The 21,279-nt window shown below is 41.6% G+C and overlaps 1 protein-coding gene across 1 annotated transcript in view; it reads right to left on the bottom strand.

The window, feature by feature from the left end:
* LOC306822988 (copine-9-like) overlaps positions 1-21,279 on the bottom strand; it is a 135,414-nt gene that overhangs the window by 27,542 nt on the left and 86,593 nt on the right. The window contains 9 exon segments of the mRNA XM_079342326.1: positions 985-1,166; positions 4,625-4,671; positions 5,819-5,880; positions 5,988-6,041; positions 6,326-6,401; positions 8,727-8,768; positions 10,292-10,396; positions 11,506-11,609; positions 14,598-14,661. Of these exon segments, the coding sequence (XP_079198452.1) occupies positions 985-1,166; positions 4,625-4,671; positions 5,819-5,880; positions 5,988-6,041; positions 6,326-6,401; positions 8,727-8,768; positions 10,292-10,396; positions 11,506-11,609; positions 14,598-14,661 (736 nt within the window).

Raw genomic sequence — 21,279 nt, 5'->3', positions numbered from 1 at the left:
GTCAGACCTATCTTTTGTTTGTGTGTGTGTGTGTGTGTGTGTGTGTAGGTGTGTGTGTGTGTGTGTGTGTGTGTGTGTGTGTGTGTGTGTGTGTGTGTGTGTGTGTAAAGCATGATCCCGGCTGCTGCTGTGGTAACAGAGATGTGGGTCAGCAGTCATTGAAACCTTTCATACGACAGATGGACACGTCTCACATCCAGGCAGTGGTTTGGAAAGAGCTGCCAAAAGTCAGAGCAAAAATACACAATTTATAAAAAGATCAAGTTTAAGTTAGCTCACTTGCTTCCCTGCTATTGCAGACGTGGGCTTCAGATGGGAAAAAACATTGTAGATTGGATGGAAGATTCCAGTATCCAGTCCAAAATCAGAAGTACCTTTTCACTGGGTTTTATAATAAGGAAGCAGACTTCATTGTCTCTGATATTGCCTTTACACTTACAGGAAACTCCTGGTAAACTTCTATTTCCAGGACAAGCTGTGTGTGTGTGTGAACACAAACACAATCAGACTTCACCTGGAGTTTTTCATCTGCTGGACCCAAAGTATTTTTTTTCCGCACCAAGTCTGAGTGTGCTGATGTGAGAAGGAAGCAGGATGTACATTCAGCTCGAGGTGATAGGAGGGTGAAGTGACGTTTCCATGCTGCTGCACTGTGCATAGAGTGCCTGCACAAGACCAATTCGATTATCTTTTCTTTTTGTCAGTATGTTGTTCTTCACTCTTTTGTTGATAGTGTGATTCCGTTAAACTGCACGTAGCATTGACTTAAAGCCAAATATTCCCATCATAGTATGGAGTAGCGGACTCTGTTGTTTCAGCTGCTACTTCTTTCTGTCATGTCTTACCTCCGGAGACTCTCCGTCCTCCATCCTGTCTGACAGGGAGAGTCTCTGGCTGTGAGGAACATGTCCACAGCAGTAATCCTGAAATGGTTTAGATGTTTTCAGGAGTGCATATGTGAAAACGGCTTCTGAGTGTTCTTACCAGGGGGAAGGCGTGGGAAATTTTGCCGTCTGGGGGAAGTTTAGCTCCGAAGCCGTACGCTGGGAAGAGTTTGTCACTGTCGTAGTCCTGGATAATCTCTCCCACTGCCTTCAGCGCCATGGCATATGCATTCATCTGGTATGGACTCATGTAGTGTAGAGAGGTGGGCTGAGAGGGGTTACCTGAGAGAGAGGACACACACACACACACACACACACACACACACAGAGTGACAGGATGTTAAATTATTCAGGGATTATGAAAAAATGAAGGTGAATACATCTGAAGTCTTTTATCTGATATGGGCCTTTTTTTTCTCAACATCTCTGACGGATGAATACAAATGAAGACCACCGATGTACCTCCTCATATTTATGATCACTCTGAACGTTTCATACATTTATTGCTGATACATTTCCTTTTCATGGACAACAATAAATTAAGCCATAAAACAGGAAGCAATGTGTTTGAGATTTGGTCTGAATTTTCTACATTTTTTATTTCTGCACATTGCTTGTAGACAATAACTTGAAGCCTTAGAAGTGGCTTCACAGTGTAGTTTGTGTTTTTTTTCCTTTGCATGACTTTTGAGCAGCAGTTCAGGAGCGTCTTGCCCAAGGACACACAAACGTGTTTCTGCAGGAGCTGGGGATCAAACCCTCAACTTTCCAGATAATAAATGACCTGGCCCTACTAACTGAGTCACAGCCGTTATATTTAAGGCATCATTGTAAGCCAATGCTGTTCTTATTACATTCTGTATGACAATTAATGATGAATTGAGCTAAGGTAGTAACTCAGGTTGGAGGAAAACAGATTTCTGTCATCTTTCTTTAACAAGCAGGTGCTCACAGGTGAGGTGTTTGACAACCTATTGCCAGGTCAGTTCATTGTAAGGTTAGAGGGGATCTGAGGTATGAAGGTTTTACAGTGTGAAAGTCCTCTTGATGTTTGTGTTTGTTGATTTTTGTTAGCTAGTTTAAATATTCTGTAGTTTAGTGGCTAGTTTAGTGTTGTGCTGTTATTTGGTGTTTGAAGCTGCTGCAGGTAAACTGAGAGAACAGTGCCCCTTAAATACAAAACTTCTCATCCAGCCTTTGAATGCATCCTCTTCTTTATTCCTTTTATTTCTCCTGATCTTCTTCTTCTTTCTGAATCCTTCTTCTGTTTTCCTCCTCTGTCCTCTGTTGCTTTTTTTAATATTTTTTAGGCTTTCTTTTACTTCCTCGTTTTTATTTCCTGTGAGATGGGATCGTCTTCTTTATTTTTATTGTCATCAGCTTGTTGACTTTTCTCTCGTTTTTCATTTTCTTTAATTGTTTACTGCTTATTATTACCGCCGTTTGAGACCTGTCTGTAGTATCTGTTCTTGTTTCTTGTATTTTCATTTATATTTGGTCTGCAGACCTCTCTGTGTGTGGCCTGACTCTTGATGTTTGCTGTGTTGCTGTCCTGAGTTCATGTCTTTGCTATGTATGTCAAAGCACTTTGTTAACACCTGTTTTTAAAGATGCTATATTAATAAAGTTAGCATTACTATCAATATCAAAATTCTACATTTAACAAGTTTCTTCACTCATTTCGACCACCAACACGTCCAAATACTCAGCGGGTCTTTATCATTGAGATGTTAACTAATGTGCTTTTTATAAATGCTGAATTCAGATTACAGCAGAGTGGCTGAATGAGTCGACTGACGAGCGTCTCCCAGGTCTTTGATTGCTCATCTCTGCTCACACGTGAGCAGGTCTCCTCTGTGTGAAGATCTCTGCCACACTACTCTCCCTGTGTGTGTGTTGTTGAAGCTCCATGTTCCTGTTCCTTAGCATTCCACAGCCGGAGGACTTTTTTGTACTTGATTGATGAAAATCTAAGAGCAGCTCTATAACTCTTCCCTGTCGACTCGCATGCGTATAATGAAGTCTGCAGTACAGCAGAGTCATGGTATTAAGCAAGAAAATCACCATGAGGACCAAAACACCTGTCACCATGGATACTGATACTGAGTGCTTACTTATTCAGCTCATATATAGCCTTTTGCCTCATTCTCCTTTTGGTAGATTGAAGGGCTTATGTGGATGTGAGTCTCATTCTGCAGCTCTGTTTGAATTATGTGGAGAGTTTTCAACCAGCAATGGATCGCTCGCTGTTTAGTCGAGCGGTCTCTTTATGACCTGCAAAAGCAACCAAGCTGGCAGCCAGAATATGAACATATCATCAGAGCAACTTGATCATACTATAGAGTGCATTATGAGGAAGCAGTAAGAAACAGCCTGTGTACTGTTAATGTTTTAAGTTTCACATTGAGGGCCTGATTCACTAAGACTGAACATCATTAACCCCCCCATCAGAGTCATATACAGACTTTGTTTACAGATCATTGTTTAAAGTCAAGGGTGCAATTGTTTCCTGATCACTGCAAAGTTTGACATCCAGTGTAAACACTGCAGTGCATTTATCAACACATTAGTTATTTTGTCAGTGTGTGAATGTCACACTTGGGTCTGACACGCACATATCAGCCGATTTCCATACAAAGGGCCAAATGTTCCCCCAATGACATCATAATGGTCCATTTAAATATGTGTATGTATAACAGCACTGGTGCACAGAGACAGCTCAGTTATTGTACATTTAACCCTTTGCGTGTCTCTTTGACTCATTTACACAGGTTGAGGGCTCAAAAGCCTCACAGTGCTTTCATAAATCAGGCCGGGATAAGCTAGCTCAAAGAAGCAGGTATTGTGGGACATGTTGTACTCATTCTGGTGATCGGCTGGTACATAAAGGTCCCCGAGAATATTCAGATCTTAGAAAGACTGCTTTTTTCATTCGATGCTCCAGAGTGCTTACTTATTCAGCTCATATATAGCCTTTTGCCTCATTCTCCTTTTGGTAGTTTGAAGGGCTTATGTGGATGTGAGTCTCATTCTCTTTACACACTGACACTTTAAACTGTTTACAGTATTCTATGCTACACTTAGTATTTTTTGTAAAACTGCTTTTATTTTTTAGTTTATATTCTATTCTATGATTGCGAAAGTGTGTGTTTATTGTTATTATTGTTATTGCATGGCCTGCGGAACAGTCCTTACATTTCACTGCACATCTGTATGAGCGCGTGACAAATAAAAATCTTGAATCTTGAATTCTGCAGCTCTGTTTGAATTATGTGCCCTCTTATGCAGCCTTTCAGGATATAGTGACGGACCGTTGTGCATCCCTTCTGTTATTATATGTGTTTCTGCTGATTTTTAAAAATGTTACTCAGTTTCTTCTTAGTTGATTTACACAGGTTAAACTCTTTATTCTCGCTTTTATTTGTGTCCCCATATTATGCTGTGAGCTCTTCAACTCTGTAAATGAGGGAAACCTCAGTGTCTTCTGAGTCAAAATAAAGGTTTTAAACTGAGGACGGGGATTCTTCTAGTATTGTCCCAGCCGCCATGATGGAAACAAAAGTGACACTTTTCAGCTGCTTTAATTTTGACATCTTGATGGTTACGAGTTCAAACCAGTGACATTTTGGATTTTGGACCCCACAGGAGAGCACAGTTAAAATCATATCTGTGAAAAGCACAACACATTTCAGACGAGTGGACACTTCCTGCATGCAGAAAAGATGTGAAAGCTGTCGTACCGTTGGACGCTGTGAAGTCTATGGCCACAGTGAAATTGAGTTGTGTCCTGGTAAGAGATGGAGAACATCAGCATCATTCAAAAAAACAGAGATGTAATCACTGAGCCAGCGTCACCAGATGGGAGCAGATCCACAGCTGTTTAGACGAGACAGAGAAACTCATCAGCGGCTCACTGCTGTCACTATAAAGAACAAGGCAGGGGATCTGCTCACTGACTGAAACAATATGGCTCTTCATTAACAGTGCTATCTCATCCGATCATGTCTTTATTGTAGACTTCAGGATGAACGCTGTCAAAGTGTGCTGCTTTTAAATCGTATAACTAAACAACCTTTATTTTGTTGGAGGTTCTGATCCCTTGAAGCCGAGTACTTGTTGATTCGTTGGTCAATGGACTGTCAGTCTCATGGTGCATTCATGTGGTGTCGGACATGTCGGAAAAACGAGTGTCCGAGTTGTAAAATGCACACGAACACCTTCAACAACTCGAAAACTCGGAAACTCGGAAAAGAATTAGGTGTTTGACTTCCCGACTTGACTTCAGAATCGTGATCACATGGGGGGCAAAATATGTTCAGTCAATGTCAAAACTTTTTATTATTTCGCATAATGCACCTCAACCTTTAGCAGTTACATTTCACTGATCTTCTTTATAGCATCAGCACTTTTTTTGGGCCGTCGTCACAACATTCAGACTTTACAAACTGAAATAGTTAATTTTTTGTCAAACAGTTTCACGGATCTAATGTGTTTGGATTCAATCTTTTAGTGGATTTAAATCAAATCTTCAAATGGTGAGATCAAAGTGTGTTTGTTGCTGGTCTGACCTGCACACACAAGGCTGACATGTATCGTTATAAGGTCACAGTCATGTCCTACCATAAAATACATACATACATTTATTGACTCACATGAGAATTTGGATCAATAAGTGCATAAATCTAATGATCAGGCTTGACTATGTAAATCCTTTGTTCTGTACATGCAAGTTAATGATAATATCTATGTATTTAAAAGTTTAACCACTAAGGGAGGGGTGGGGAAGGAGGGAAGGCGGCGCGCTGAAAGGAAAGCTTTGTTTTGGTTTGAGCAGCTTCTGCAAATTCACCGTAAAACAGAAAACCTTTTAAAATCTGTCGCACTCCTGACTCTGATCTGACTGAGGGAAACATTACAGGACGCTGAGCTCTTACCCTCCTCTGATGAAGTCGACAAACGTGTATTCTGACTCCACTTTGAAGGACAGCAGAGTCACCTTGAGGACAGACGGAGACAGATCCTGATGTTAAATACTGCTCATCACTGATGCTGTGTCATCTGCATCCATCAGATGCTGATACAACAAACTCCCACAAGCCTTACCGTCCCCGAGTTGACATATTTCTTCTTCTTGCCTTTCTTTTTAGGGTTCAACACCTTGACCACAAAACAGGAAAACAAGACATTTGTTTTCAAAAAGTGTTTCTGAGCAGAAATGTGTCGACTATGCTCATGTTCCAGGTTGGTACTTGATGATATATGGTTCAAAGATGTGGGCTAGAATTCAAAATACAAGCTAATACCTGAATGAATAATATATAACACTGTCAGCGAGCTGCTGATGTTGTTGCAAGCTCCCCAAAAAAACGTTTGAATTTTTGATTTCCTTTACACATAGAAGAAAGTTTCTTCATTTGCTGATTCACGATGAAAACTTTTACCTCATAGACGTTGAACTGGCTTTGGCCTCTGGACAGTTCTCTGTAGCTGGTGGTGAACTCTCCGATAAAGTCATGGCTGGACAAGAGGTTGATCCGGAGAGCAAAAGGCAGAGACAAAAAGGAGAGGAGAACAGCTTCACTACACCAGCAGCATGTTTAAGACAACCGAAGCAAATACAGAGCGTGCTGCAGGGTTCGTGAACGCTAACAGAAAACGTGCAATTAAAGCAGCATTCATTAACACATTTGTCCAGCACTATTTCACAGCAGAACATTCAAGAAGGAGAGAAGGGTGTATGAAGAGTGAAAGGCTAATGAGGTCAAAAAAGCTTCAGCATGATTTTTTTCGATAAAAATGCTTTATTTTCAGATTGACCCCCCTGCCTGTTTATATTCTGTATTGATTTGATATTAATACAGCAAACAAAGGGAAAGTCTTTTTAATGAAGAGATCGCTAAATTTACTAAATGACCACATCTGCAATGCCCTCAGAAAAATTAGATTTTCATCCGCCCAACACATTATTTTCCATCTCAACATGGAAAAAAAACAACACCCTGTAGCATACGGTCTCACTGATAAATACCATCTCCTGCATGCCCTCAGATCATCTCTGCAGCTCAGCACATCACCTGAAGCAACACTGCCTGTTTAATGCTGGTATTTAAAGGGAAATCCTCAAGGAGCATCTCCCAATGGGGGGAAGGAGAGAAAAATATAACAGAGGGGGGAGGAGAGGACCCTGAAACAAAGCACTAATGAAGCAAACGTGTGGATGAATAAAGACAGAAAAGAGCACGGGAGACGAAAGAAGACACGAGTGTTAGCAGGTTGTGAGGGTTGTGAAAGATAATAAATGTTATCATTCCTTCTTGTATGTCTTAAGACATTGTCTTGTCAATTTAACAATTACTTTAAGCATTTAGATTCTTACACAGTAATTTCACACATCGCTTTCGTTTTATCCATTTATATCTGCACCTTATATTTCTATGTAAATACTGGCTGCTGGTTTTATCCTGCGCGACAACGAGCCAATGCAGCGAAATTTCGTTCTTATCTGCGCTGTAAAGTTCAAGTTTGAATGACAATAAAGAAAGTCTAAGTCTTAAAGGTTCTCCTCCTCTTCTTCAACCAGTTTTAAAAAAGCCTCAAAGCTCCCAAAACATGTGTGTGAAGTGTATTGTTGTAAATCCACTCTGATCCTGTATTTGATCACGTCTATAAACCCCTCTATTTCAGCCCAGCTCAGAACAGGCTGTTTCTGTGGCTGTAGCTTTAAATATGTAAATGAGCTGTGTCTGACCACGCCCCCTCTCTGGAAGGGCTCGGGTGTAGTCGGTGCTTTCTGGCTCCATGTCCTATTGTTTACAGTGAGAAGGCAGACTCAGAGGGCAGAACAAACACCTCACTGTCATGAAGGGAAAATCTCTAAGCGGCCTGTTTGAGCACACATTTTCTGAAAGGTGGAGCAGGCAGAAGCGGGAGGGAATGGACGTTGCTCATAATTAGGAGATTTGTAGACAGACTAGAGACACATATCAGAGTTATAAAACATGGTTAAGTGTATTTAGCATGATGTGTGACCTTTAAAGAATATTGACTTTATAATCAAAGGTTCATGCGTTTGGTATTGTAGTAGAGTTTATTTTTATTTTAGAGATCAAAACATATTCCACCTTAAAATTAAAGGTAAAGAAAGATAAAGAAGAAAAGGTGGCACATGTATGATGAGAATGTGGAGTTTGAGCTGTGTTTCATATCTTCTCACTGAGTTTATTTTGACACAATCATATACCAGTTTCAAAGTTAAGACCTTAAATCTCTTCTGATTACTTGCCTTTAGAAGTTATGTGCAATGTTCTCTACTGTACAAAGACAAAGCTTCCTTTAACACCCCCAAAGAGTGACTGACTGCTCAAATATGCAAAAGAATTACGGCCTGATGATGGGAGACTTTACTGGAACAATGAGAGACAAACATTTGCTTTGAGATTCCTCCTGTCGTGCAGATCGCAGGATAAGGAATTGGAAATCTGGGACTGGAGATTTATAAAAATACCACATTAAAATCAAAGGAACCTTAACCTCAATTTATGGAAAGAACAGACACACAAGTGCCACATGAGGTTTCTAATAAAGCCCACAAGTCTGTAAGAGGAAACCCCCGGATAGTAACCTGCTGTCACCTTCAGGTCAACTCCACTCAGCTTATATCATTTGATTCATCAACTAGTGCAGGCCAGGCGGGTGGAGCTCCAACTCTTTTCTCATATCTTATAATTTGACAGAAAAGCGGCCCCAGGACAGAACGAGGTGTGACATTTGAAGGATTCAATCTCGAGCTGAAAATGAATAAAGAAAAAAGTAAGTGAGAAAAGAGTAAGTGTGAGAATTTACCTCCCATCTCTGTCCCAGTCAAAAACGTCCACCTTGACCGTCCTGGAGGGAGGTGAGACGAAGGAGGGGGGGGGATAAGATTCACAGAAAGGAGAGAGGGCAGGAGGGTGAGAAAGAGAAGCGTCAGAGTGGAAGAGGAGAGACATTCACACAGGGACAGGAAATAAGGAGGATGACGTTTTGTTTTGAAATTCACTAAAGTTTTAGTGCAACACAGAGAAATGATATTAAAGGGCTGCCAGTAGCCGAAATAATACAAGTTGATAATGAGATACATAAAAACGTCTGAGGGTTTAAAGACTATTTTAGGTGCTGAGTATTATACAAACACAGACACACTTTCTATGATAATCCTGAGTCGTATGCTTTAGTAACTGCTCTAAGATATACGCTCCACAATCACACTGAGCTCTCTGTCATTTTCACCAGCAGCTCAGTGATGTAGTAAATCCCTTTTACTCTTGATGATATTGGCATCTTGAGGCCTGTGAGTGAGGTCTTTTAGTATCTGACAAAATTCTGAGTTGGTGTTTTTGGCTGTTGTCAGAAATTAAAAAAAAAAAAAAAAAAAAGGTGTAGGCTGAAGCTTGCTGGGATGGTTTACAGCCAGTGCAGGTGCATCAGTTCAGAGATCTGTGAGGTTGTTGCTGCAGCAGTGTTCCCATGTTGGTCTCAATAACACCAGCACTGGCCTGAGAGTGATACCACGGCCGACTGCTGGCATTATTCTGACCACCAAAGAGTCCAGCCGGTCATGATATTCAGCAGGCTTTGTAAGAACAAACTTTACTTCTGAAGACCCAAAAACATCTTAAAAGGAAGTATATTCAGCAGCAGATCACCCGTGGTTCACGACTGGTCCAGCCTCAGGACTCACCACAAACACCAACATGATAAATTGCAACCCAGATTTCTGATGTTTTTCAACCAATTTAATTTATTTAAGGAAAAAGATTAGATTTTGAGCACAATGGTACAAAAGACGATATAACAAAAGAACTGAAGAAAACAAACGTGTTTTAAAAGCTAACTTTTTTAGTGTTTTTTTCGCTTTTCGCCCTCTGAAAGCAGCTTGGCGACTCACCCGTTGACTAACACTGGTTAAGATGACAGGACACTCACAATAAACTCTGTCTAAGCTTGCAGTTTAAAAAAAACTCTGAGCTAATGTTAGCTGCAGCTTTGCTGGCTGAAAATTTTTTAACTTAATTTAAACCATAAAGTAGGTTTGGTGTTTTTTCGACCCGTGTGTTTCACACTGAAAGAACCTTGTTTTTCAATTTGAGGCAAATGCCCAGAAACACCTGGATCATTGTGAGCTGTAGCTGTATAGCTCGGCTCTCAGCCTTCTTAAGTTGTGATGTGTGCTGGAAAAAAACGGCTTTTTAACCATAAAAAAAATCTTTCATTCAGTGCTTCTTACTGCTTTAAATTATTATTATTATTAATTAATTAAATTGATATAGTTTCTCAAAGAAGAAAACAACATTAAAAATATACAAATATAATGAATGAGATGCTCTTGAAAGCATGAAGCATCTCTGACGCCTGATCTGTGTCCTCACCTGTCGTAGTCTCCATTACAGAGCGCTCGCACTGGGATGGTAAATGGCTGCCAAACAGGGTTCAGGTTGTTCTTGATCACTTCGGTCTTGTGGCAGATGGTGAACCTGAAAAAAACACAAAGAGACAGCTCGACATGGTGAGGACAGTTCTGGAAGTGAAAAATATATAAATACAATGGTTGGAGGGAGGGCGGACAGCGGAGGCTGTGAGTGTAACAGCTTCACAGGCGGCTCCTTCAGACACAGCAGCTCTTGAATTAAACCGCAGGAGGAGCAGCAGTCAGCAGAACAGTATCACGCAGGGTTTGATCCTGGACTCTGACATACTGAAGGCTGCAGTGTCTTTTTTCACTTCTCACTCTCCTTAAACTCAGACTATTTCTATCCATGTACATCTTTGTTTCAGGCAAGAACATCTGATCACTCCCATTAATGTAACATTCAACTATTTCTGATAAATTAAAGTGTCTAAGGACACATCACATCATCACCACACATAGAAATGTAGCTCTGGGAACGATTACAAACGTATCCCTAATTCCAGTCCAGCCAGCGGTGAGGGTTAAAAATGTTCCAGCGAAGGCTTTTTTCCCGTTATTCAAAATTAATGGAGTTTGATCCATAAGTAAATGAAAAAAATGTCATGATGACAAGACTAAATAATAGCAGTGTGTGTGCTGTGAGGCTATTTCTCCAAGTGGACAGCCCTGGTTTGAGTCTAACCTGTGGCTCGTCTGTCATTTCCTCCCATCTCTCTCTGCTTGCTTACTTTATACACTCTCCTCTATTGAAATAAAGGCAAAACACCTAAAAATAAATGTTTAAAAAAAAGACAACAGATCTGACTCATAAATTAATTTCTGCTCAACATTTTTAGCAGACCCCATTCTCTGGAGAGTTCACCAGTTTATGTGTTATGATCTTTACTAATGTCGCCAGCCTCTGATAAATAAGACTGACAGGATTTGGGATTTTAACTGCAGGACTAAATGTGCACATTAGAACTGTCAAGAGGGACACACACGTTAAAATCTTCGGTCTCTGTCAGAAAATCTAGTTTTCTGCATGACAGCCAAAAAGCTTGAAGACAGTTTATGGGACTTCATCCAACAGAGAAATCTAAGGGGTGAGTCTCACCAGAGGAGAGGTACGCTCACCTGAGCTGAAGGACAAACAGATGGACTGTCACTGATTTACATTTAACACACACTTACGTCCCGTCCTCATTGCTGCGGTAGAAGACGAGGAAAGGGTCAGACTTGCCAAAGAAATCCTTTTTGTCGAGCTTGTTGGCACAGAGCTGCATGGTGGCGATGTCCTAGGAGAAAAAAATAACACAACTTTGTTTGCTGAAAGCAAAAATAGTTTTCTCCTTAGTTCATTAGATCTCAAGCCTTTCTGTTTGAGACCTAACAACTTCCTCAAGGCCATAAAATTGCTTGATGGCTAAAGAGAATTGTGTCTTCAGGGCTTAAAGTACTCCAGCACCGTGCCGGATCTCCTGCATGAGGCCGTGAGGGGAAAAAATATACGTAGCCTAACAAAAATAAATACACATGGGAATGAATTGTGAATGCGCTCAGTGAGGTTTACAATAGTATGCAAGTAACTCTCGTACACGACCTAACTTTTACTAGCCAATCAGAAACACAGTAGGGCATCACTCGAGCTGTGGGAAATAGCGAGCGGTGCACGTTATGCTATGCCTGCTGTCTAGGTATATGATTAGCATTAAAGACCATTTAACTTGTAGGTTATCAATCTCCCTCACTCCGTTCCCCTCACGCATGTCACTGGACTTCATCCTCATAGTCTCTCCTTAATGGAGACACACTGACCTCATTCCATCAAAATAACTGACTATCCCTTTAAAACGGATTCCTCTTTGTGACAAAGGATTTTTGTTAAATTTCTCCAAACCATCGATGGGGCGATTCACTGTGTCCTGAGATCTTGAGCCGGAGCAACTCGAGCAGTTATTAGTTGTTTTTATGCCATAAATTATGTAAACCACACATGTCAAGGGGGGCAAAATGTTCAAAGGCGAACCTCCCTTTGAGATGAGACTGTATAATAAGGTGCGTGCGTCTGGCCACCTGGTCAGCGGCCTGAATTTCTAATGAGACAGAGGAGAGTTTTGTACTGGAGAAGAAGAAATAAGGCACAACAAGGTCAGGCAGCAGAAATGGTGATTTCATGTTTAGGACAGTTCAAGAGGTATCAGGCTGTTTGATCAATACCTCTCAGGTTGATTTGCATGAAGGATTGTGTGTGTTCTCATGTCTGTCTCCTCCTCCGGTCCGGATCAGCAGCAGGTGTGGTCACCAGGTGAATCTTATCAACTCATCGTCTCCAGTATATAACCCTGCTCTCGACTCTCATTCCCCGCCGGATTATTGTCTCCTACTGTGCATTCAACAAGACTCACCTGCTTCCCTGTCTACCTGTCAACCCGCCCGCCTGCTGCTCGTCAAGTCACTCTTCACCTCACGCGTTCGGGCTTCAGGATTGTCACGAGGATTGCACTCGCACAGCGCTCACGGATGAGCGAGAACATCACTCGTGTCACTGTCTTGTGTTTATTAAATTAACTTTGTTCACTGTGAAACTTGTCTCTGTGTCTGGGTCCAACAATCATACACATCGTGTATCATAACATTTTGTTTTGATTATTTATGCAACAAGAATCAGAGTTATTTCACTCATTTAAGACACCTCCGAATGATGTCCAATGGAGTGTTAAGTTTGGTTTGAAATTAAAAATGGAAATATCCACACTGTTATAATGTGTTTGATAGTGTTGTAGTCAAGACCACACAAACTGAGACCAAGTCTACCACTATCTTGTTTGCAGCAGACTTGTCTTGACCTTTGACCTTTTACTTACCTTCACTCAGTAAACACACTTGTCATGAAGTCACCATAATAGTCAAAAAAAGACATGAACATTGAGTTTTGCTTGACGTTAAAAGCTGAGCAGCATGTGGAGCAGTGACACCACTGACAGAAGGCTGCAGACGGCTTAGCAGCTTATTGGTCTATGCATGCATCCTATGGACAGAGGCTGAAGTCCTTGAAAGTAGACGGTCTGGGTTTGAATCCTTTGACAACATGTCATTCGCTACTTTCTGTCTCCCTGACGTCTGACTGTCCTGTCTCTCCAATAAAGGCATAACAAGCCTGAATGAACATTTTTAAAGTCAGCCAGGATTAATCTAAGATCACAGATATCTCCATCAGTGAGTCCAAGCAGACGACCTGGATAGTTTTACTCACACAGCAGCAAACACCACCAGTACTTTTTACCTCAGCTTCTCTGAGTGACATGATCTTTTCACAGCGGATCAGGAACGTCCTGTAAGTGTGCTGGCTCTCTCTCACTCGCTCACTGTGATCGTGTATTTATATCGTGTAACGTGTATATCCTGATTTGCACAATCAAATTGAATCCTGCGAGCGTCGCTGTACAAAGTTGCATTCGAACGAATACGTCATCATTTTAGAAGTGAACTTGTCTTGTGCAGAGTTACACTCCTACTGTCCGAGTGACATTTCATCCATGAAGATAAACTAACCAGCGATGTTTTTCCAGAGACAGACCTCATGAACCATAACTAACACATGTGAATGTAAACTGAGCCCTGGAGCCCTGAGGGAGTCCTCAGTATACCATCATTCTTGCTATAAAGCCTGCAATGATGAGGCCACCCTCCCCCTCTTTATGTGCATGATATATTATGAGGCTAAACTTAATTTGGTGTATACATTACAGGAAGCTGCTTCCTGAATATTCAAATAGTCACCAGCATGTAAGTGTGTACGTTTGCATGTGTAAAAAGCCCAGTGTAATAGCATGATGAGCATGTTGTGTGCTGTGTGTGCTTCTCTCTTTGATTGGAGCGTCTAATTATTTTGCCGCTGTGTTAAAAAATCGGGATAAATTATTCATGAGCCGCTCTCATCATCACTTTGAAGGAAAAGTACAAATTTACTCTCCGTCCACTCGAGGCGGGTGACAAAATTATTCTGACATCTGTGTGGTTATTTAAATTCACTGTGAAAAGTTTAGACGTGAAAATACACTGACTGTCATGGATTCACACCGCAGTGCTTAACTTTCTGACCCCTTTTTTCTGACTGTTAATTTAACCTCTGTGTGTGTGTGTGTGTGTGTGTGTGTGTGTGTGTGTGTGTGTGTGTGTGTGTGTGTGTGTGTGTGTGTGTGTGTGTGTGTGTGTGTGTGTGTGTGTGTGTGTGTGTAAGCCTGGAGGTATACACAGTATCCTGAGTATCATCAGACACTGACCCGACAGTTACTGAGCTCCTCGGCTGTGAAGATGATGGTTCCACATTTCTTCCCAGGAATCCCACTAAGAGAGAGAGAGAGAGGGTGGGGGAAGAGACTCATGAACAATGGAGAACTGTAAAAACAATAAAGACTTGCCCTGCAGTTCTTTGTGTATGCAGGAAATGATCATGGTAATTATCTGACTCAAAGCATTGTGTGAACCAAGAACTGAGGAAAAAAAAAACCAGACCTTTTTGCAATAAAGCAGTAATGCACCTACACTGTTTGTTTCAGCATAAGCATGTATTAAGAGTGTTGTGTCATTCATTTTCAAATGTGCACCCATACATGACGTGACTGTCAGAGCAAGAATATTTGCCTTTATGTCAAAGCTATGTGTCGTTTGAGAGAATCACAATAAACAACAGAGCGGAGAAAAACATGCTGGTGAACAGAAAACATACAGTAATGCAGCAGTTTAATTACGTGCAGAGATCGTCGCCTCAATGCAGCCTACATTATGTTTGTGCACAGACCGCAGGGAATAATAGGGAAGAAACATCGCCACCCTCTCCCACTTAATTCTCCTCAATATATCCTGCTTGGTGTTTCACAGATGCAGCTCATCCGGGAAAAAATCAGGACAACCAATCAAATCTATTAGAACTACTCACATTTAATGCAGGGTTGGTCATTTTTGAAAAAGTACCATGATTTAGAAAGTAGCATTCCCTCAGACCTACTCTCCCCCCCCTTAAATACAATACACAGGCTCCATTACTCCTCCTGAAGTGGACCTTAGCTCATCGCTTGCATTGTGTAGAAACTACGTCGTCTCATTCAGCCGTAAGTAAACACTAAATTAAAAAAAGGAATTATTTTACTACGGCTAACAACAAACTCACAGTATAAACTCTGTCATCGGTGACACGCTTTGAGTGTGGGCTTGTGGAGAACAAGCAGGGAGAGACGAAGGCTGTGATTGGTTCATCAGATTTGTACCTCATGGCAGACAATGAACGAGATGTTTACAGTCTTACAACTGCTGAAGATGACAGACTTCTTTCATTTTTGAGTTTTTAATTTTGGTCAGGACGTAAAGACGATGTCAACCAACATCTTCAAAAGTGTATCTGGAGAATATTACTACCCTGCCTTTAAACTATTGAACAAATGTATTTTCAGTTTACTAAATCATGAACCTGTCATTTCAGGTTCACCTTTGGCTGAGTCAGTATCTGTAGTAACAAGTCTGTAGACTGCGTTAAAGCAGATTAACAACGCTGGAAGCAAAAACAGTTTGCCCTTAAGATAAGGTTAGAAAAGGGGATCAGTGAGGAGATTAGAGGAGGGTCTGTGACTGTAAGGAAGGTTTTCTCCTCTTCCTCAATGTGAACAGGATGGACTCTCATGTTCTGCAGAAGGAGATGATACTTTGCTGCAAATGACACAGTTAGACAGTAACCTCCAAGCGTGACCCTTTTTCTCCCTCAGGTAATTATTTTTAATCTGCTGATTCCATTTGCAGCGAGTCACATTAGATCCCAGTGATTAATCACTGCAGCGGTGACATCCTAAACAAGAGGAGGTCTTCATCAGCTGCAAAGATCCCAAGATGAGGAAAAAGAGGACTTCTGCTCTGGACGCCTGAATCATCTTCTATGTGATTACAGCTCTGTTGTTGTCTCCTAGTTTCTCTTCAGGTCAGATTGGAAGTTTCAGTCACAGATGATTTATGGACCCAGCTGGATTAGAAAACATGACCTGAAGTAATTTCATGAAAAAAAGAAGAAAAGAGGAATCCCTGCAGCAGCACGGTTCTGGTTTAGCTCTTTGCTGGTGTTGTTCCTGTTTGTCCAGTCGCACTTGTAAAACTAAAATAAGAAAATCAACACATTTCAACAAATCCTCTGTCTGTCTGTCGTTCTGTCGTTCTGTCGTTCTGTCTGTCTGTCTGTCTGTCTGTCTGTCTGACAACAATGACAATGCGATTTAGGATCATCCTGGAGCTTAATCTTACTGGGATTAATGTGTTCATGCTGACAGCTCTATTCAAATTAAACGTTTGTCCAACACTTTTATTTATGCCACATTGTGTTTTTCTCCTTGTGGTATTACCTTGTCATTGGAAGGCTTATTTTTCATCATCACTGTTTGGGCAGTTGTCTTATCTTCGACCTACACAGGTCTGAAAACTAACACTCATGCGACCACATGTTCGGCTCTTTTCTATGCCCAGAACATTTCAAGCTCTGTGTGAGAGGGATTACAAATTAAAAGTTGTAAAGTGAAGTCTCAGCCTGAAAAAAAAAAAGTTTGAAAGCCTTTCTCATCATCGACTGGTAAACTCCCGGTGGCTGCGAGTCACACTCCAGCTCATAACATGACGAAGTGATTCGTTCCATCCAGTTGAAGCCGTGCTGCTGCGAGCAGTCGGCCCGATGCCGTTCTGTGATTAAAATGCCGGCTGAGATTCAAGAAGTTCGCCCGTAAAGAACCGTGACACATGAGCCGGCACAAACAAATCACACACACACACAATCTATTATGCTGCAGGGAACTACAGATGATAGTATTACACACACACACACACACACACATAACATCATCTCCTTGAGAGGCTTTTTTTTCCGTGACCTTGAGCCGTATATATCTCACTCACTCTATTGTCCATTTCTTAGCCTCGTTTGTGAACACAGTCACGTCACCCCGGCTGCTAGAGGGCAGGTAAAACCGAGACACCTTCACCTGAAACAAAAATCAATCCCAACACTTCCTCCCTCTCAGCGTGCTTTTCTTCTTAATCAATCTCCGCTGACCCTCCTACTTTACCAAAGAGCGCTAACAGTGATGTACGAGCGTCTGCAGGCTGCCACAACTCTCATAATGAGTTCTGCATGGTAACGTGGGGTGAAGGGGATACCTCTGCATGCAACACACACACCCACACACACACACACACACACACACACACACACAGGCATGCATGTTACGCCACCACTCGTCCCTGAGCATCCTCTTCACAGTCCTGCTGCAACTCCACTATTAAAGGCTCAGTGGTTGTAAAGCTGCAGCTGCACTTGACTGGAGCAAAGCAGGACTTAAAGAATCGATGCAGCAGAGATGGAGAAAAGTTCTCCAAGATGGAAGTCATCAAATAAAGTGTGTATGGATGTGAGTCGTGTGTGTGAGTGTCAGTCTTTGTCAAGTCCTCCAGCACAAGTTTCCCCTCACATTTCTTGTCCTCCTCCCACATCTTCCACAGCCTGATGTGGGTCCCCACTCCCACACATATTACACAAGCGCACACGCTCAAAGAAAATCCACCAAAAACTGTACAAAAAAACATTAAAACTCTCTTTGTTTGATTTTTAATTTGATGTTAGCGGCTTAGACAGATGAGTGACGAGCAAGAATCCTTCTTACAGGCTTCAATCTCGCACTCAGCAGATGTATAGGCCAGATGAGGAATCGTGGATGTGAGTGTAAAAAAGTGTCCTTTCCTGTTCACATAGCTGCCATGTAATGTTGCTCAGAGTAGAGCGGAGAAATCCTGCGTCTGAAAGGTCGCCACCAGAGGCTTCCTCAAACACCGGACAGATGATGTAAGATCTGAAGGGTAAAAGAAGGAACCTTGGATGGAACCTGCCGGAACTACATCCTACTTACCTGAAGAAATATACCTGGGAAAACTTCTGCTCCAGTTGTTTAACATCTGGAACTTTGAGCTAACAATGATACGTTTCATTTACCTGGGAACTCGGATCTCAGAGAAATGACGTCTGACCAGTTGTAAGTTGTCAGAGAAGAAACATGGAGAACCTTTGTTTGGTTGACTAATTCCAGGCGACAACAACAACACACATGATAATTTGTGCGGAAACAAAATCATCACAACAAGTTAAGAGAGAGTTTGCACGATTCTAACGGTGTGATTGATTTATTAATACAACAAGGTTTGAGGTACCTCATTATATCATGTGGTGTAAAAGATGCACTTTAAATACCTGCTGTATATTTTTCATCTAAAAAGTGCACTGCCTCCTTTACATCAGAGCAAACAATAAAATGAAGAGCAGAAACCAAAGTGCTGAGAAATGCACCGTCATGACTGCACGTGCCGCCACAAACATCATCCACTGCCTGCAACATGCAGCCATACACATTCAACCTTATTCATTGTGTATGCAAGCAACTCTTCAAAGTTTATTAGCCAATGTAAATGATTATTGTACTGTGTCTTTGTGTGTCCAGAAAGACGCTTATCAATAACATTTATTATTATTATTACTGTGTAAAGCTTGCTGGGACTTTTTCTTTTCTAACCAATAGGTCATAATCCTGCAGTTAAAGAAAGCGCTGATTAACAAACCTCATGCAGTCCTTCACTGAGGACAACAAGGGACCAGAAGAGGTGGAAAGTGCAATCAGGGGAAATGGATCTCGACTCATGGCTAAGTCTGTACTTCACAACTATCAACACTGTGTGCTGAGAACTCAATGGCCAAACGGGTAGCTGTCTGTGGTGCAGACTTGACATGGTTAAAACAGATGGTACTAAAGATAGCTGCACAGAAAGGTGTGTTGTGGACTTTGCTGAATGCAATGAAAATAATCACACAGGAGGACCTGTCTTATATGCCTGTGCAACTTCTTGTCTGGGTTTTACTGAAATGTTTTATAGTCTCTAATTTGACATTGACACAGTGATCATTGCAGTGACAGTCCTGTCCAACACACACTCATCTCACTTCACATTTGTACCGACTCAATGCACTGAGAAGCAGAGCTGAGTTTCTCAAATTATGTAACCTATAGGACATCAAGTGCTTGTGGAGAGTAAACAATGATGAACCAGGTCTCCCACCACTGAATGTGGGCAGCGAGCCATCAGCCTCCTGACTCAGCGCCTGGGGATCCCTGTGAGAACAGGAAACGGATGAATGTAAACGCAACACTTTAAGAGTCAGTGTGTCTGCTCGGCTTCCACCGCTGCTTGTTTAAGCTAATCGATGTGAAGTTGTATCCATGCAAGTGGAGACAAAGACTTTAAAGTACCATAATAAAAATCATTTCACTCATTTCCAGTGATGTGATGGGATGTCCACTTGAGTAACTTCTGCTCAGGCTGGGGTCACCTTTTTTATTCTGAAGGAAAAAAGGAGTGCCAGCATTTTTAAGTGAGATTATGAAGGACAGGGGAATTTGGATGGGTGATTAAGAATCACATCAGAAGGATCAATGTCAGCGTTGAGAGTGTTTCCCAATGGAGATGTTAAATAGTTCTGATTGATCAGAGCTGGGCACACATCCATTCATCCGTTTATTGTTCATTATCAGCATTTGTTTTATTCATGGTAACGTGGATGTTAGTTTAAAACATGATTACATCAGGGCGCTGGTATCCTCGTGGTTAGTGTGAGTGCCACCCTTTACAGAGTCCCCAAAGCCGGTGTCCCGGGTTCAGATCTGACCTGCGGCTCAATTCCTGCATGACATTCCTCTCTCTCTGACTCGATCCACTGTCCTATCTTGAGAATAAAGGCATAAAAAAACAAGCCCAAAAATGTATCGTTGAAAGAAAAATTTAACTTCTGGAGTTTTGTCTTCACATCTTCACATAACTCAAGTCAGCTGACATCATTTCCTCCCGACTCTTTTTTCAGCTGACACGTCTGTGTCGTGTTTAATGCCAGCCACAGAGGGGAGGGGAAAAGTCCTGTTTTCACTACAGCTCTCATTGGCTAAAGTAGCATAGGAAGTGTGTTCTGATTGGTCAATTGAGTTGTCAATCAATGACTGAATGATTTTGTGCAGAGAGGAATACGATTTTTTTGGAGGTAATGTGTTTGGATCAAGGGGACTCTTTGTGAACTCTTTACAAATGTTTTCCAGCAGTATCCTCATCTGAGGATATGTTTCTAGTCAAATTAAACATTTTATTATAGAAGTTATTAAAAAATCGTTTTGCTAAATCTCAGCTACTATCATCAGAGCTGATGGGAGCAGCCATCCTGCAATTAATACAAACGTAGCTATCTTAATCTTCAACTCTAAAACATTTGAGAAAAGGTTTCCTCAGCAGCTTCGCTGTGCAGCGACAGATTTGTTAAACATTTAACAAAATGGGTCAGTTCACACAGAGCGGGTTGAACAGTGACACACATTAGACAGCAAATCATTAACATTGGCATCTAGTATTTATGAGCGAAGATAAAACACAACTTCAAAATGTTTAAAACATGTCTACTTGCTGAGTTTTTTTCTTTTTGAATGAACAATTGGACGTTTTTCTTCTCTGAAAGAGAAAAGTTTTTCATGTTTAAAAAATAATTAACTACAGACCAGCTCTTCTTCCTCAAAGTCATCAGAGGCGTGTTCACAAAGTGTTGAACGTTGCTCTATTTTCGATGATATATTTGTGATAATATGTTATCGATCCATCAATCCATTTTCTACCGTTTATCCGGGGCCGGGTTGCGGGGGTGAGGGTAGGAACTCGAGAGCTTCGGCTCAGCTCCTTCTTCACCACGACAGACCGACACTGCGACCGCACGACTGTAGACGCCGCACCGATCCGTCTGTTGATCTCACGCTACGTCCTCCCCCCCCACTCGTGAACAAGACCCAGAGATACCTAGACCCCTCCACCTGGGACAAGGACAAGGACAATCCACCTTCTTTTGGTCAACAACCATGG

The sequence above is a fragment of the Symphodus melops genome (assembly GCF_947650265.1).
Source record: "Symphodus melops genome assembly, chromosome: 4".
Lineage (NCBI taxonomy): Eukaryota > Metazoa > Chordata > Actinopteri > Labriformes > Labridae > Symphodus > Symphodus melops.
The sequence above is the reverse complement of the archived record's forward strand: the minus strand, read 5'-3'. Positions and strand labels throughout refer to the sequence as shown.